Source organism: Ipomoea nil, unplaced genomic scaffold (assembly GCF_001879475.1).
Source record: "Ipomoea nil cultivar Tokyo-kokei standard unplaced genomic scaffold, Asagao_1.1 scaffold1993, whole genome shotgun sequence".
NCBI classification, from domain to species: domain Eukaryota; kingdom Viridiplantae; phylum Streptophyta; class Magnoliopsida; order Solanales; family Convolvulaceae; genus Ipomoea; species Ipomoea nil.
The window spans coordinates 141154-157441 of NW_017618421.1; the positions used below are offsets into that span (position 1 = coordinate 141154).

The following is a 16288-nucleotide window of genomic DNA, read 5'->3' on the forward strand; positions in this document are numbered from 1 at the left end:
CCTCCCAATGTTATACGTGAAGCTCCGACACTAGCTGCCTTGCGAATCTCGGATCAGGCTACCATAGCCTGCACGTCCATCTCCTTTCCAGCATCCGTCCACATTGAGCTTGAGCCAACCAGCATCTGGTTTTTCCCATTGCACATGTGTAACACCAGTACCGCATCTGCCAGTCTCGCCTGCCTGCTTCGTCTTGAACGCTGTGCTAACCTCCACATCATAACGCCCAAGCCATGTCAGCTTCTGCTCCACCGGCATCGTCTGGGAATTGAAGACCAAATCATTCCTCCAGCGCCATATCCACCAAAGTCTGGTGCCGAACCATTCCGGCTAGCCTTTCTAAAAACCATGCTTAACTTCGCCCTTGATGTTCGTAGATAGCCACTTTGTCCAGTTCAGTCTCGCTGTGCTTTCTAAGTTGCGGCGGTTCAGAGCTGCGTCCCATACTCCCTTTGCTGCTGGACACCGTCGAAACAAATGATCAAGGTCCTCCACCGTGCCTGCACATAAACCACAAAACGCATTAGTTGTTAGGTGTCTCCTTGCTCTCTCGGCATTAGCCATTTGTCCATCCAAAACCTGGTTGGATATATATATATGGTGTGTGTGTGTGTGTGTCAGTCACAAAACCTATGTTGGATACAAAAGTATATGTATGTAATTTTAAATGTTAGAGTGGAATTTACTTAGCATTCTTCCACTAATGTTTTCAAAATATGTTTTCAGGTTTGGAATAGAGATGTTTTCCGAGAGCACGCTATTTAGTCTTGATGGCGTAGTCCTACCCTTTTATATTTTAGATAGATCTCTTGATGAACTTTATAGTTGGTGTATGTTTAGATTGATGTAATAACCGTATGGATTTATGAAGTTAGTTTAGCCTTAGCATTTGGGTTTAGAATAACCTAAGTGTGGCATAACATCCCGTGTTGTTAGTTTATCTTCCGCATTTTGAGAAATATTTCGCTTTTATTCTTTGGTTTTCTGTATTTAGAATTTGGGGGTGTTACAACTCCTAAGTTTGGTATCATCAAAATCTAAATGCAAAGTATTTCTAATAACATTCATCCGTTGTGTGTATGATGGTATCTGCAGTAGGGGGCCGCGCTCGGGTCAACGACCTGCGGGTTGTCGCCCGCTTGACCAGATGCGGTGGCAGCAACTGATCACGAACCTCATGAACGGGCTGAGTTAAGGGCCTTTAAATAGGGGGACCCATTCGTTCTTGCACCCGACGAATTCTCACACGCGACCCACTTGCCTCCTCTGGTCGGTTGTCACGAGAATTATCTGACTGGGGCCTTTTGTTTGTAGAGGAACTCTCCTGCTTTCTCTTTTGCTTGACTGGCTCCTCAGTATCGGCGAGCTGGTTGGCCCTCTGAATGGCCTGAGAAAAGGTCTTAGGATCCACACGCAAGGATTCCATGAAGAAGGTTAGGGCAGTCTTGTCGTCCAGACCCTCAACTGCCTGGGCTTCCTTCTGCCAACGTGTTATGTACTTGCACAGACTCTCTCTTCCATCCTGGTGCACTCTACCCAAGTCTGAGATGTATTTCTTGGGCTTAATACTTTCGGAAAAGGGCATCAAAATCCGTTCTACCAACTCCTCAAAACTGGTAATTGCCCAGAGATAGAGTTAAAAGCCAACGTTGCGTTGGGCCAACCATAGTGGGAAAGAATGTCTTGCATATCATGGGGTCCTCAACCCCGACCACCTGGATTTTGGCCTGAAAACGAACAACATGATCGCGAGGGTCTCTGGTTCCATTGTAAGTTGGGTTCTCGGGCAACTTAAAACCTGTCGGGGCTCGGTAAGCCAAAGCTTCAGCCGAGAACGGGAAGGCGGTCAGCAAAGTCATGGCGGTTGGTTTATCTTTCCCCTCTATCTTCTAGCATAAGTCCTTGATTTCGGCTGCCAAGTCAGCCACGCCAGGCGGTGGCTACCACTGCCTGGCCGATGACCCTCTGCTACTTTCCGCTTCGTCTACAGCGGCGATTTCCTACCTACGCCGAGAGGATATACGCCTCTGAATGACTGCTCGCAATAGCTCCACATCATATCGTTCCCTGACCCCCCTCCCGGCTGAGCGGGTGGGTGAGTGGTGTTTGGCTCAGCCGCCTAATCGTTCCAGAGCTAACTAGGCGAGAGGTTTGAGCCCTAATCGTGAATGTACGGACCGTGCTGGCTAATGGTAGCCCAACGAACAACCTTCCGAGCGCACTGAATGCTTAGAAGCCAGGGACTCAGCATGCCTACCTTGCTCCAAAGGAACCGATTGTATTGACCTAGGTTGAGCGACATTCGCTGCCAAGCCTGCTTCTCATGCATATGCATCAAACGCATGGGCCAACAACTCCGCGAGGATTGGGACGACCGGAGTGACCAGTGGAGGTGGGTCCTCCCTTGGTGTCTCGTGGGTCGGCACGACAGTACCATCGGTACGTGCTGCCGACCTCTCACCAAAATTATGGCGACTAAGCTGTTCGTGAAGATCTCAGACAGAAGCACGGCTATTCGCTTGCCGATCTCCCGCATTAACGACAATGGCGATGTGGCTATTGGCCGCCGGTGGGTCGGCATCATGGCCGGCGTTTTCTGAGCATCGACTGCGTCTAGTTCGTGCCATTAACAACATTTAGAGACGGAACCTTTTGTATAGATCCCCATTGACGGCACTGATGTTGGTTTTATGGCTTAGGGATAGCCAGTCGGCGGGCCAACACTCTCGTAAAATACTAAGTAAAAGAGAGAATATGTGAGAGAAAAATAAGATAGAGTGACGGTGCTTGTCTTGAATTTTGGATCCCCTACAATGTGACACAGGAGATATTTATACAAGTAATATGGCCTTGAAGAAAGCAAGAAAAGAAAAATTAACTAAAATAAACTTAGGAAAACTTCTAAAACTGATGAAGTACCTTTCCTATGTTAAAAAAAAAAAAAAAAGAAAAAAAAAGAAGTTACTTGCCGTGCAATGAAGAATCCCCATTGAATATGCCTTCAACTGCCTCTAGAGCGCGCACTTGGTCGGGGACACATCGACTGCCTAATCTGGTCACCCAATCGAGTCGACTGGTGAACCGCTTAGGTGCAATGCGATCGTCAGACCAACAAGGGGCCTTCTCCCTCGAATTGCTAGGTGCCTTAGGCACCTCTTCGTGACTGCCTACATTGTTCCTAGCTGAGTGTCCGACTAGGGGTATCTATCAGTTACGGTTCAGAACCTGAACCCTTTGGGTTTCAGTTCTTAACCGGAATCAGAATTGAACGTACGATTCCGATTTGGTTCTAGGTTTTCTAGAATCGGAACCAAAATTGACGTTACGATTCTGTTCCAACCGTGTATGGTTCAGTTCGAACCGGACTAAGGTCAGGCCTAACGACGCTACCTAGTAAAAGGAAGAAGAGTAGGAGGCAAATAGCACGTTTTTCCTTCGTCTATTTTCCTCCCCTCTCTGCCACCCCCCTCTGGGGCTATAAACTAAGCTTTCTCTGTTTGATGGCACATATATATAAATTTTCTCCGTCTCTCTTTCCGGAAATCTCCTCAAATTCTCTCTCTAGGTCCTTGGCCGAACAGCCATCATCCGCTGCTGTATAACCGCAACACCGCAGAACCCACCTCCCCAAAACCCCAAGATTTTGTAATCCTTTCGGCCGCTGATTTTCCTCAAAATTATTATTTTCTCACCGCACATTTTGTATATTGTTTGCGTTTAATTTGTGTTCTGTGTAATCTATATATGAAATGGGAAAGAGAAAGAGGAAAGCTGACCTTAACAAGACCCCTCCTCCTCCAGGTATAATAGAACCTGTAATTCTTTCTTTACATGCTGCTGGTTTCCATTATTTTGGGTATTTTTCATTTCGAAGTTTTCTAAGTTGTACAAATATGCGATTGCCTTGTTGATGATCATTATTTTTGTAGATGACTTGATTTTTTTTTTTTTTCCTTTTGGGGATGGGTTGTTTCATTTGGCTTGAACAATTGCTTGTTTATTTATGATTGCAATAGGCAGATAAAGATTGGTTTCTTGGGAAAGGTTTTAGTAAAATTGATAACTGCCCAACTCATTAAGCTGTAGAGGATATCTCATTTCAATCCCCTATACTCAATGGTTTAACCTTTTTGGCTTTTAATTTAATCATTCCAAATTATCAGCAAATATGATTGATCTATCTTTGTATTGAACTTGGAGGAGAAGTACTAACTTTGAGAAATAAAGAGAGAACAGATTGAAATGAAGAGTTTATAAGTAAAGTTGATTTTAGTAAATGGATTCATATATATGTGGTAAGTGATAAGGCTATGCTAAGAACATTTTTCATCCCCGAAATGTTTCCGTTTCACTTCGTTTGCTTTGGGCTGCCTCTAACATTTCATCCCCCTTCAATGTTAAATTATTCTCAGTCATGTTTGATGTACGCGTTCTTATTTTACACCTGGAATTGATATAACTGCTAATCAAATCTTTAGCTTGTAGTATGCCACTATGTTTCGGTGTTTTACATCATTTTAGTTTTGCATCATATTAGACTAATTGTTATTTGGTATTGTTCTTCCATTTTAAAGTATATAGCTGTCTCTTTAGTCGTCCATGACCTTGACAAAATTGAAGCATGTGCTTCATCTCGAATAAAAGCCTAAGCTGATAGTTAGATTGCACATTTATGTTTATATATATTATATGCTCAACAGACAAGATGATTCTTTCTGGAAGAAACTTCTTGTCAATGCTATTCCTAATTTCCTATCTTGTTCAAGAAAATATTCATAATTAGAAATGATATAATGCTAAAACTTAAGTGATAAACATTCTCTTCTTCCTCTCTCGATATTATTTCCATATCTTCTTTTTCATGTGAAATTATTGATGTTTTTAGTTATATTTTGATGCATATGCACAACCTTTATATGTTTCCTTCAAAGTTGATGACTGAGAGCTTTATTTTCTTTATCACAGACCTTATGCCACCACCACTTGGAATGGATTCAATAACAAAACAGGTTGGCTATTTATCCATTTTACTTGCATGTTTATATTTTTGTCAAATACTTTCAACTCTGGTTTTTTCTTTCCTTATACATTTAATAGTTAATTCAACTAATGCTTAACTACTGCGTTGATTGAATGATTGCTACTCCTTAAGTGGTCATTCATCAAGGTTGACAAGTATGAATAGTTTTTATTTATTTTTTATTTATTACTTTTTTTGGGTTAGACCACGAGATCTCCTGAGTAGGCCCTAACTATAGGAGCCAGGAGGCTCCTTTAAGCCCGTACCATACTCGGACTAATCCCTAGTTCGCACCGGGCCAGCCCAAATAAGGGCAAAGTGCTTGCCACAAGTATGAATAGTTGAATGTATATTTAGTGTGAATAGGTTGCTGCCACAACATGTAAATATTTAGTATTTAAGAGTATGAACTACATGTAAAGCAAAAATGAGAAGTATGAGTGCTTGCCATTGTTGTAAAAATCGGCCTAGGCGCCCCTAGGCCGTTCCGCTTTCACTATTAGGCGCCCAAAAATCGGCCGGGTACCTAGGCAGCGAAATCGGCCAAAATCGGCCGAATCGGTCAATTTCGTCCGATGTCGTCTGGTCCAGTCGTCCGTAGACTAGTTTGATACTTTGAATCTTTGGATGATTGAAGTATTTGAGTATTTCATATTTGAGTATTTTTATTTTTTAATATTGTTTTGATGTTATGACTTATGAATTATCATTATTTCATTTATTTGGATGTGTTATTTGATTGAATGTTGAAAACAACCTCATTAAAATTGTCAAACTGCAAGTCTTTCACTATTTTTTTGGCGTCCGCCTAGCGCCGCCTAGATTCCCCCTAGGCGCTAGGCTCTGCCCGGGCACCCGACTAGTGCCTAGCTCCTAGCGCCTACTGCAACCATGGTGCTTGCAAAAAATGCTGGGGAAGAGGAAGAAATTACACTTGTGATGCAATTCTAATTTTGTTATCTTGATTGATCTTCCTTTGTTTCTTATCTTATGGATAATTTTTGTTGTGCTTGGAAGCAGAAGCTTTCGCATCAAAGTGAAGGCAGTGAAATAAAGCCGCCTTTCATGTCCATTATAGATACCACCGACAATTCTGTTAAGGTAACAAAAGGACATCAGCTATCTGCTGATCATCATCATCATCGCAATATTAGCCGAGCTATATCATTGAGGCATCATCGTCAATTTTATGGCCGCCATTATTCTCGACGGAACTCCACCAACAATGCTGCTGCGGCATCAACTTCCCATGACAAGCTTTCTCCATCTTATGTTGACAAAACATCCTTCAAGCTGGCTAGTAAATACCGTCCAGATTCTGGGTCAGGGGACCATTCAGGTATGCATAATTATCATCTGCCTTGTGTAGGTTCCTTTCTTTCTTTCTTTCTTTCGTGTAGTTACTCGTGATTCTCAAACCACTTCCTTATGAGTTCAAGGTAGATTATCAAGAAAAGGAAAGTAAGGCTTCAATATTTAGAGAATTTCCTCACGAAAACTGTAAATGATAAATAAAAGTTACAATCTTTTTAATTTGAACATGATCTCTTCAGATGCAGGGAAACTGATATGCAGCTTATGCCAGAAGTTCATGAGGAAAAAACCCTGTATTCTTGAAACCGTCGTACATTCCAGCGATCACTCGGTGGCAGCAGTTCTAAGTTGCGGTCACGTTTACCATGCCGATTGCTTGGAGGAGAGGACGCCCCATGAAGATAGATGGGACCCACCCTGTCCCCAGTGTTCACCATTACTATCAGGTTGATAGATTCTAGAGGGACGGACGGACAGGATTTAACTATACAGGTTACCATTTCTCTGACTGACATCGAAGATTAATAATCCAGTAGTAGGTATAGGTCCGTTAAGTTAGTTTTCGTCTAAGATAGAGTGGTCATGAACGTACTAACGCGAGTAGCCGAGGTAAATGTGTTTGTTTTTTACTGTGTTTTGCAAGTTGCTTAGGTGAAAATAACTTTGGAATTGTTTGTTAGACTTTGTTGTGTGAATAGTTTGTGTTGCTTCCTTTAACTGCCTCAACACTTGTTACTTAAATGGCGATGTGTTATTGTTAGTACTTAGTATTAGTATTATTATATTAATTTTGGCAAAAATGTCATTTTATTTTTCGATTTGGCATAGGGCGTTTGGTAAATATGCCTAATGGCTAATCTGCTATTCTTTTGCAAATTTAATCCGAAATCACTAAAATAGATATTTGATAAAATACTCCGTGGCATATTTCATATTGGATAGGGAACAAATTGCTGCGATGGGTAATGTTAAATTGAGTAGCATTTCGAATGGGCAGATTCTATTGTCTTAAGAGACTTCTTTCTTCTGCTTTCTGCTTTTTTTTTTTTTTTTTTTTTTTTTTTTGTAAATTTATTTTATTTTTATGACGACAGAAATTGAGTGTAAGTAAACTGTCTTGTGAAGTTGTGACCCCCTAGCCGGCAAAGGATCATATTGTGATTACAAATGTGGATCGTTTGCCATTTTGACTAGGGTTACTCGTGCCTAAGAAACTACCTTAATTTGTCCACTAGAGGGTCAAAGGCAAAATATATGATTTATATCATGGATTAGGTCTACCTTGAATTGTTGCAATTGTTATACAGTGGATCATGGCCATAGTGCTATATGGACCATAATTGTTAAATGAAACTGTAGTAGAATTAAAATAATACTTTGGTGTTGCTAAAATGAAATTAGTGTATGTGAAAAAATGAAACTAAAAAATATAACTCACTCAACAACGTATATATTGTTAAATGAAACTGTAGTATAATTAAAATAATATTTTAATGTTAAAATAAAACTAGTGTGTATGAAAAATGGAATTAAATTCAGAGCCATACAATAACATATATTGTCAAATGAACGTGGAGTGTAATTAAAATAATACTTTAGCATTATTATAATTAACCTAGTGTGTGTAGAAAATAAAACTACAAAATAGAGCTCATACAATAATGTATATTGTCAAATGAAACTGTAGTAGAATTAAAATGATACTTTGGTATTGCTATTATGAAACTAGTGTGTGTGGAAAATGAAGCTAAAAAACAGAGCAATATTGTCAAATGAAACTAAAATGTAATTAGAATGATACTTATTTCATGGACCACACTATTACATGGATCATGGTCCATAGTAAAATTTTCCGCATTGTGGATCTTGGTCCAAAAATAATTTTCAGATTCTGTATCTGCAGTTGACACATTTTGTACTTACAGTTAACCGTTTCTGTACATGTAAATAAATTAAAGATACATCACATGGTAATTACAGACAAAACATTATAACTACAGACAAATAAATTGTTAGCTAAAAGTACAATATGTTAACTTCAGACACATGACATGTTAACCAACATCTTATGTGTCTGCAATTAACATATTTTATACATGCCGTTAATAATTTGTGTTTGTAATTATCATCTTATGTGTCTGTAATTATGATGCTACTTGTTTTTAATTATGTGTTAACTGCAGGCACATAATTTTTAGACCAGGTTCATAGTACAATATAAACTCTGATCCATGATATAACAATTGCGAGTTAAAATTGCCTTTATTGCTATTAATTTCTACTTATATATAAATAATTAAATTTTGGATGATTTGTACGGAGTATTATATATATATATATATATATATATATATATATATATATATATATATATTAAAACAAAAGTGTAACCTGGAGAGTGTGGTTGACTGAAAGCGACTCATCCATCTTTAACCAAAGGTCAAGGGTTCGATCATTGGCTTTGGGAATGGAGCAGCCTTAAATCTCTAGGCCAGTTGTCTCACCCAAAAGAGGTACCTACAATTTAGCGAGGGGATTAATCACTTAGTTTGATTAGGCCTATTCAAAGTCTATATATTTATCATGAATTATTACTTACAACCTTAATCAAATCATCTTTAATTTGCACGAAAATCTATAATTTTGTATACAAATTAAGATTGCATCACGAATTATTACTTACAACCCTAATTGCACGGTACATGTATATATATAAAGTTTACCAAATAAAGTCATTAATGATTCAACCTTCAACCTTATATATAGCTCATAACTGATTATGGGGAGACATGCGAGGATTTTGGGGTAATGGGGGTTGTAACGGGAGAGGGATGGTTGACGGGGGGTGTTGGGTGTCTTAGCAGGGGGGTTTCACGGGTGGAGAAAAGGGGTGACGGGGGGCTAGACAGTGGTGGTGGTCTCGCCAGTTTCGCTGTGCAGAGGAGATGGCTACAAGGGGTTTCGGGAGGGAGAGAGGGAAAGAGAAAAAGGGAAAAAGGGGAAAAATTGAAAGTGGGTTTAGGGTTTTAGGAATTTGAAACCAATAAGGGATGAGGGGGGGGGGGGGCGGGGGGGGGGGGGGGGGATTTTATAACTTTACCATTTGCTATAAGAATTTCATCTTTGCTCCTAGGTTTAAGAAATACTTAGCGGTTTGATGGTTGAGATTAGGTTTATTAACTGCGAAAACTTGGGTTTGAAACGTTTATGCATCATCTCTTTCTTTCTTCTTCTCCTTTAAAACTTTTACTCTTAACATAACCTTTTTCTTTTAAAACCCCAATCCTTATCATACAAAACTAAACTCCCAATTTTAGAATTCTATTCTAAAATTATCTTTTCTCGAAATTTAACTTTGTTCACCCTACACCGGTACTTGGCTTAACTTCCCAATGCACCCGACTTTTAGCATAGAAGAGCTTATAGAAACCAAACGATGCAATTAAAGAGGGAGATTCATGATTAGAGGGATACCTGTATCTCCTTCATCCACTGCGGCCTCAGCTTCAGCATGAGTGCGACTCATAATGAAGATTTTCCCTTGCGGTGGTCCGGGCTTCACATTCGGCCCTCCATTTCCTCCACTATGGTTCCCACCTCGGAACTGCCCTCCTTACTGGGGCCTCATACCACCACTTGAACTTGGGCTTGAAGAAGTCCCACCCTTGTTTCCGCACTCAAAAGATCTGTGTCCTTTTCATCCACATGTATAGCACTCCACCAACTTCCCGAAGCAATCCAGAACTGGGTGATCCTTCTCACATCTCCTAAAGTTGAAGTGTCTTTCCTTGGCTTCAACATTCCTTCCCATGGCTCCTTGGTTCACTTGGTATATTCTTTCCCCATAGAAATTGCCCCTCGGAACATTCCTTGTCGGCTCAGTATTAGCCACTCTTGGCCTCCTAAACATCTGTGAGCTACTCCCCTCACTCTTTCTCTTATGTTTCTCCTAAACCCCTCTCTTAATTTGCTGCACACGATAAAGGTCTGCAGCACAGATATAAGCCTCGTTGAGAGTCCTGAACTTGAGCACCGTCAAGACTTTCCTGGCCTCAAAGTTTAGCCCGGCTACAAACTTTTCAATATTACTAGCCTCGGTGGGTACCAAGATGTGAGCAAACCCAGACAACTCTAGGAACCTCTTGTGGTAATCCAACACTGATGAAGATCCCTATTTAATGTGAAGGAACTCATATTATAGAGTTGCTTTTACATGAGCGAGATAAAAGCGCTCACGTAACTTGTCCTTTAGACTTTCCCAACTGAACTCCAGATCTTGCCTACAAGCCGGTCCCTCGTGAATCCACCACAAATCAGCCTCTTGCCGAAAGTAGAACGTGGCTATCTCTACTTGGCGCTCCTCAGGATAGTCCACAACCTCAAAGGTCATGATCCTTTCCTCCAACATTGTTGGGTCCTCCTCCCCTGCAAAGGCAGGCGGGTGATGTCTTGACACTTGCTGAGCTACATCTATGTTGCCACGATGGTTGTTGTTGAGTAGGGCATTGCTCAGAGTCTGGGTGATCTGAGTTAGATGTTAAAGGTTCTAGGCTAGCTGTATAACACCCCCTAAAAACAAGCTATTTAAAAGCCTTAAACATGCAGATAACTGAGCTAAACAACAAACACGCGGAAGACTAAAAGATAACTAGATAAACATAAATCCAAAACACGGGGTGTTATGCCACATTCACCAAAAGGATGAACGCTACGGCAACATCTGCAATGTTTACATCTAAACCATAGTCTCAAAGGGCTACAACTAAACTGGCACACAGGCCACAAAACAAGAGGGAGAAGTTACACTAGCAAGCACTAGACCGCGCACTCGTCTAGACATCACCTGAAAGAACACAATAAAACATGAGACGACGCCCGGTCAGCGAATAATGCTGGTAACCCACCAATACATGTGAAATAACATACATAGATAAGATATAAATTGTAAAGCCATTTTCGAAACGGAATACATAAGTATATATAAGTACAAAACCAAGAGCAATAGTCAACACAAGACTCAACACTCTCAACAAGGATACGGGAACACATCCCAAAACCATAAAGGATAACCACAACACAAAGGATAAAGACAAGACCGATGGCAACATATGCCTAGGCAACACATGCCCTTGTGACTACACACGTCACAAGAAGAGAACTCACAACAACGGCTACACAAGCCCTCATGACATCACCCATCACGAGTTGATATGCCTTCCTTATGCCCTATTCCAACCTTATGGCTACCCCCAACCTTATATCTAGTTCCAACCTTTACCTCCAGGACCCCTGTACACCAAGTCCAACCTTATTCCCCCGGGAACCGTCGTTCCCCCTCCAACAGTCCCTCCAACAAAACCACCAATTTCATAGTACACGAGAGTACCGTACACACACATGGCAACACATGCCTCCCAAGAAATGCGTGAACCTTACACAAAGGTCACAACTCCATAATCACGTCACGGCCACCACGAGGATCGCTGCAATACCTTGGTGACTAGTGTCCCATACCACTAATCGTGCAATCCAGGTAAAGTCACACACACATCACACCTCAACAGGAATCAATCAACGGATCACAACGAAGATATGAAACCACACTCAATCAAGGAATGGGTCACAGCCCAACAACAACAACGATGAATAACACAAGTTATCATCAACCAAGGAAGGTAAAAACAACACACATGCTAGCATTTAAACACCGAACTAGCATGCTCATCAAACGGGTAAATCAAAGATAGTTCCGAAGAACACACAAGACTCATCACGGTTCAACGAAACACAATGTTGAACACTTAACACGATTCAAGACACCAAAACCTACATGGATACTTACCATATAGTTCTAGACATATGAAACATCAAGAAGACACTCAAATAGTTCCTCAAAAGAACATCGGGAAGTCAAAAGACCAAATACCGAGTCAAAAGAATCACGGGGAACAAATCCCCCCATCAAAACCAACTTGTTCCCCGCGGGTGGACCCACGGGTGGTGCCCCGCCTGTGGTTCCACCCGCGGGAACACACTCCCACAAGCCTAGTACCCGCGGGTGGGGCGACGAGTGGTGCCCCGCCCGCCGTTCCGCCAACGGGTACACGTCATGTACCAAAACAAAACCCTTCGGGGATTTTCATCTCCAAACTCAAATTCAAGTCCAAAACATGCCAAATCTCACCAAATACAACAAAATGACTTGAATCAAAGGAAATGCCAAGCAATGGCCCAAATGAACCCTAAACACAAGCTCTAGATATGCATTTTCACAAGACAATGCATAAACACTCACATTTCATAGCAAAACACAAGTAGAATCCAAGAAATCACATATAGGTAAGCAAAATAAGTTTTATAGAGCATGGGTTACCTCATTCGCTTATCCAACCAAAACCAACGCCAACATAGGCTTGCCTCAACACAAAAACCAAGCTACCGGGAACCTGTGAATCAAACCGATCCTCGACTATTAACAAAAGCACTAATAAAACTAATTAGTTCTCATAAAGGGAATTGAACCCTAGATCTTTCCTTAATTACCCACAAATTCAACCATCTAGGCTAAGCATAACTTAGTAATTTAATCAATGCATTAAAACTAATAACCAAGTTCAAATATTAAAACTACTAATTAAAACTATTTAACTAGGTGAGATTCAAACCCTAGCCACCCTTAGTACTAAACACAAGCTTAATTAACCAAGCTAGGGATCCTATTGTGAATTAATCACAATTATTAAACCATAAGCTAAGCTAAGGAACTAAGCATTAACAAGATTAATATTAAAACTGGATTACTTATTTTACTTAAATCTTATGGGGTTCAAACCCTGGCCAACAACCAACACTAATCACATGCTTACCACTACACCACTTAACCACTTATTACCTTAATTAAACACAACTAATCTAATACCAAACTAAACGACAAAAACCAAGAAAGAAGCTCACCAACAGCCAACATCTTCTTCGTCTTCTACACTGGGAGGCAGCGGGTAGAACACGGGTGTTGCCACCACCCGTGTCTGCTCTGCTTCGCCGGAGCTACCACGACGCCGGAGGAGGAGCTCATTGGAGGTGTTGATGTTCTGCTCGAAGGGAGAAAGATCGCCGCCCATGCTCCGTTCCATCGCCGCCGATCCACCACCGCATCGCCGGTATGCTTCGCCAAAGATCGCAGCTTGCCGAAGCTCTGCCTCTTCTGCCGAAGGAAGGAGACAACGAGGGCTTGGTCATACGCGTTCGCTACCTCAGCTCGTCGAAAGTGAAGCTGAGCTTTGTCGGGTAAGGATGTTGTTCGCTGCCGGAACTCTTGAGCTACACCTGCCGGAAAACCAAAGGAAGAAGGGGAAGGATGGGGTTGCCGGTCTAGAAGGAGTGAGGTGAGGGCGGTTGTTATTTGATGGAATTAATTAAACCGGGGGGTCCGGATTAATTAACCCGAATAAATGTAACAAGTATATAATTAAACGATAATAGGGGTATGAATATAGTCACGGGGACTAATATTGTATTAATTGTGTATGAAGTGCTATTACAAAGGTGTAATGTTGTTACAAGTAGTTGTTTAGGACAAAAGGTAGAAGATGATCTGTAATGCCAAGACAACGCAATATTTATACAGGACATGAGCCAACAAACTCCCCTAAAGTCATGGTAGGCCACAAGACTAAGTCGAGGCCCCCCTAGTGAGCCCGTGAGACTAGGTCAAGGCCCATCATTCTGGGCCTCGGGCGCTCAGGCTATGCACTCCTAGACCCCGGGTCCCTATTATTGGGCCATATATTTCCAATATATCCATCATTGTTGATGATGGTTGGTGTTGTCTTAGAAGGTTCATAGTACTCCGCCATTGTGGTTGTGTCGAAGAGGGGAAACAAGGGAAGTTCACGGCTGCATCATGGACAAAGAGTGGATGATACTATGCATACACATACACACTAGATAGTAGGGTTATTCAATGAATGGGTTGGGTTAGGAAGTTGGGTTGGGTAACATAGGTTGGGCTTAAACACTTTAGGCTCACAAAATATTAATATTTATATTTATACATATATATGGGCTCAATTTGGGGGGTTCAAGACTTATACAATATATAGTCTTAGGATAAATAAGCATTTGGGCTCAAAGAATAATTATTAGACCTTAGGGATTAAAACTCATTTTGGGTTTAGGCATATTTTGTACAAAAATATTGGTTCACCATAATAGGTAGACCCGAGCCTGTTTTAAAATAAATAGCTATATTAATATTTTTATTAAAAATATTTATTATCGGGACTATAATTTATTTTTAGGAAAATACCGAGTGTCACAAGCTGCTCGTTGGTAGGAGTCTCGGGTGTACCTGCGCGCCTCCTGTGCGAAGCCATCCCGAATTCTACAGAACAAATACTGGTTACCGGGTTAACCTTATCAAGATGTACCCTTACCAAGCACAACAACTTAAAGATACTAATGCTATCAAAAGAACAAGATGTAGAAGCATAACAGAAAACAAGAAGAAAACTCACAATAATCTCACTGTGGATCCTAAGATTGCTATATCCTAGGTACTTAAGCACTTAAAGTCTTCACTTAATATCTTAAAGTCTCGTTCTTAAGGCATTATCTTAGGTTCAAACTTAGGCTCTGTTACCAACTGTAACACGCCCGATTTTAAACATAACATTAAGCATTAAACTTAACAAAGATGGGTAATAAAAGTCTAACTGATATAAATAAACTGCGGAAGCTAAATAATTTCAAACGGGGATGCTATGCCACATTTAGGTTAAACCACAACCTAAATGTTAAGGCTAGTCTAAATCTTCAAACATAACAACATAGTAATCCAAAAATACTAGTAACAAACTGTTAAATACAAAACAAGTCAAGGACAAGGCTCACACGCCATCAGACTAAGCAAAAGAAGAATAGATCTAGCTAGAAGATAGAGGCTAAGCTCAAACTACCGCGCTCTCAGAAGCAGATCTACTCCATACCTGAAACATATTTTAAAAGAATTAGTGAGAAATGCTATGTAACCCCACTCCAATATGTAAAACTATATAAGTATACTTTTCTTACTCAAAATAGGTTTTAAGACTTGGGAATACATACATACATACATATACATACATATATATATATATATATATATATATATATATATATATATATATATATATATATATATATATATATATATATATATATATATATATATATATGGAAGGGATCAGGTGCATTTGTTGCTTCCCGTGCGGTTGTGCGGGTGATAAATGTGCGTGAGATTTATACTTAATGTGCGTGAGTGTTGTGCTTAATGTTCCTGAGATTTGTACTTAATGTGCGTGATGTTAATATGCGTGAGTTTTGTACTTAATGTGCCTGAGTATTGTGTTTAATGTGCGTGAGATTTGTGCTTAATGTGCGTGAGTATTTCAGAATTACGAGCTCAGAAGGAAGCAGAACAGAAACTCACGCACATTAACGCCCAAGCTTCTTGTTACTTCTTCCTTCAATTTGGCCATGGATTCTGGATTATCAGCTACCTTCAGTGCAGTTGAATGTTTATATAAATGACGCACTCACAGTGAAATTTGCACAGCAGCATCATCATAATTCTTAACCACAATAGCCCGCCCCCGCATCATCATCATCTGGGAGGGGCATCATCATCATCGGGGAGGGAGCAATGGCTACTGGGGATGGGGAAGAAGCTGAAATCCATATTTTCTGCTGCATTTTACATATTCACGCACATTAAGTACAAATCTCAGGCACATTAGACACAACACTCACGCACATTGAGTACAAATCTCACGCACATTAATAATCGCACAACCGCACGGGAAGCATTCAACCGCACGGGAACCTTTCACTATATATATATATATATATATATATATATATATATATATATATATATATATATATACTCAACTCTAATTCAGTAAAACAGTGAAG

The 16288-nt window shown here is 40.5% G+C and overlaps 1 protein-coding gene across 1 annotated transcript; it reads left to right on the plus strand.

The window, feature by feature from the left end:
* Positions 1-3447: 3447 nt before the first annotated feature.
* Positions 3448-7116, plus strand: LOC109147306. Its single transcript, XM_019294964.1, has 4 exons — positions 3448-3801; positions 4966-5009; positions 6041-6359; positions 6574-7116. Exons 1-4 carry the CDS (start codon positions 3750-3752, stop codon positions 6783-6785), a joined length of 627 nt encoding a protein of 208 aa, XP_019150509.1. The 5' UTR covers positions 3448-3749; the 3' UTR covers positions 6786-7116.
* The last annotated feature ends 9172 nt before the right edge of the window (positions 7117-16288 follow it).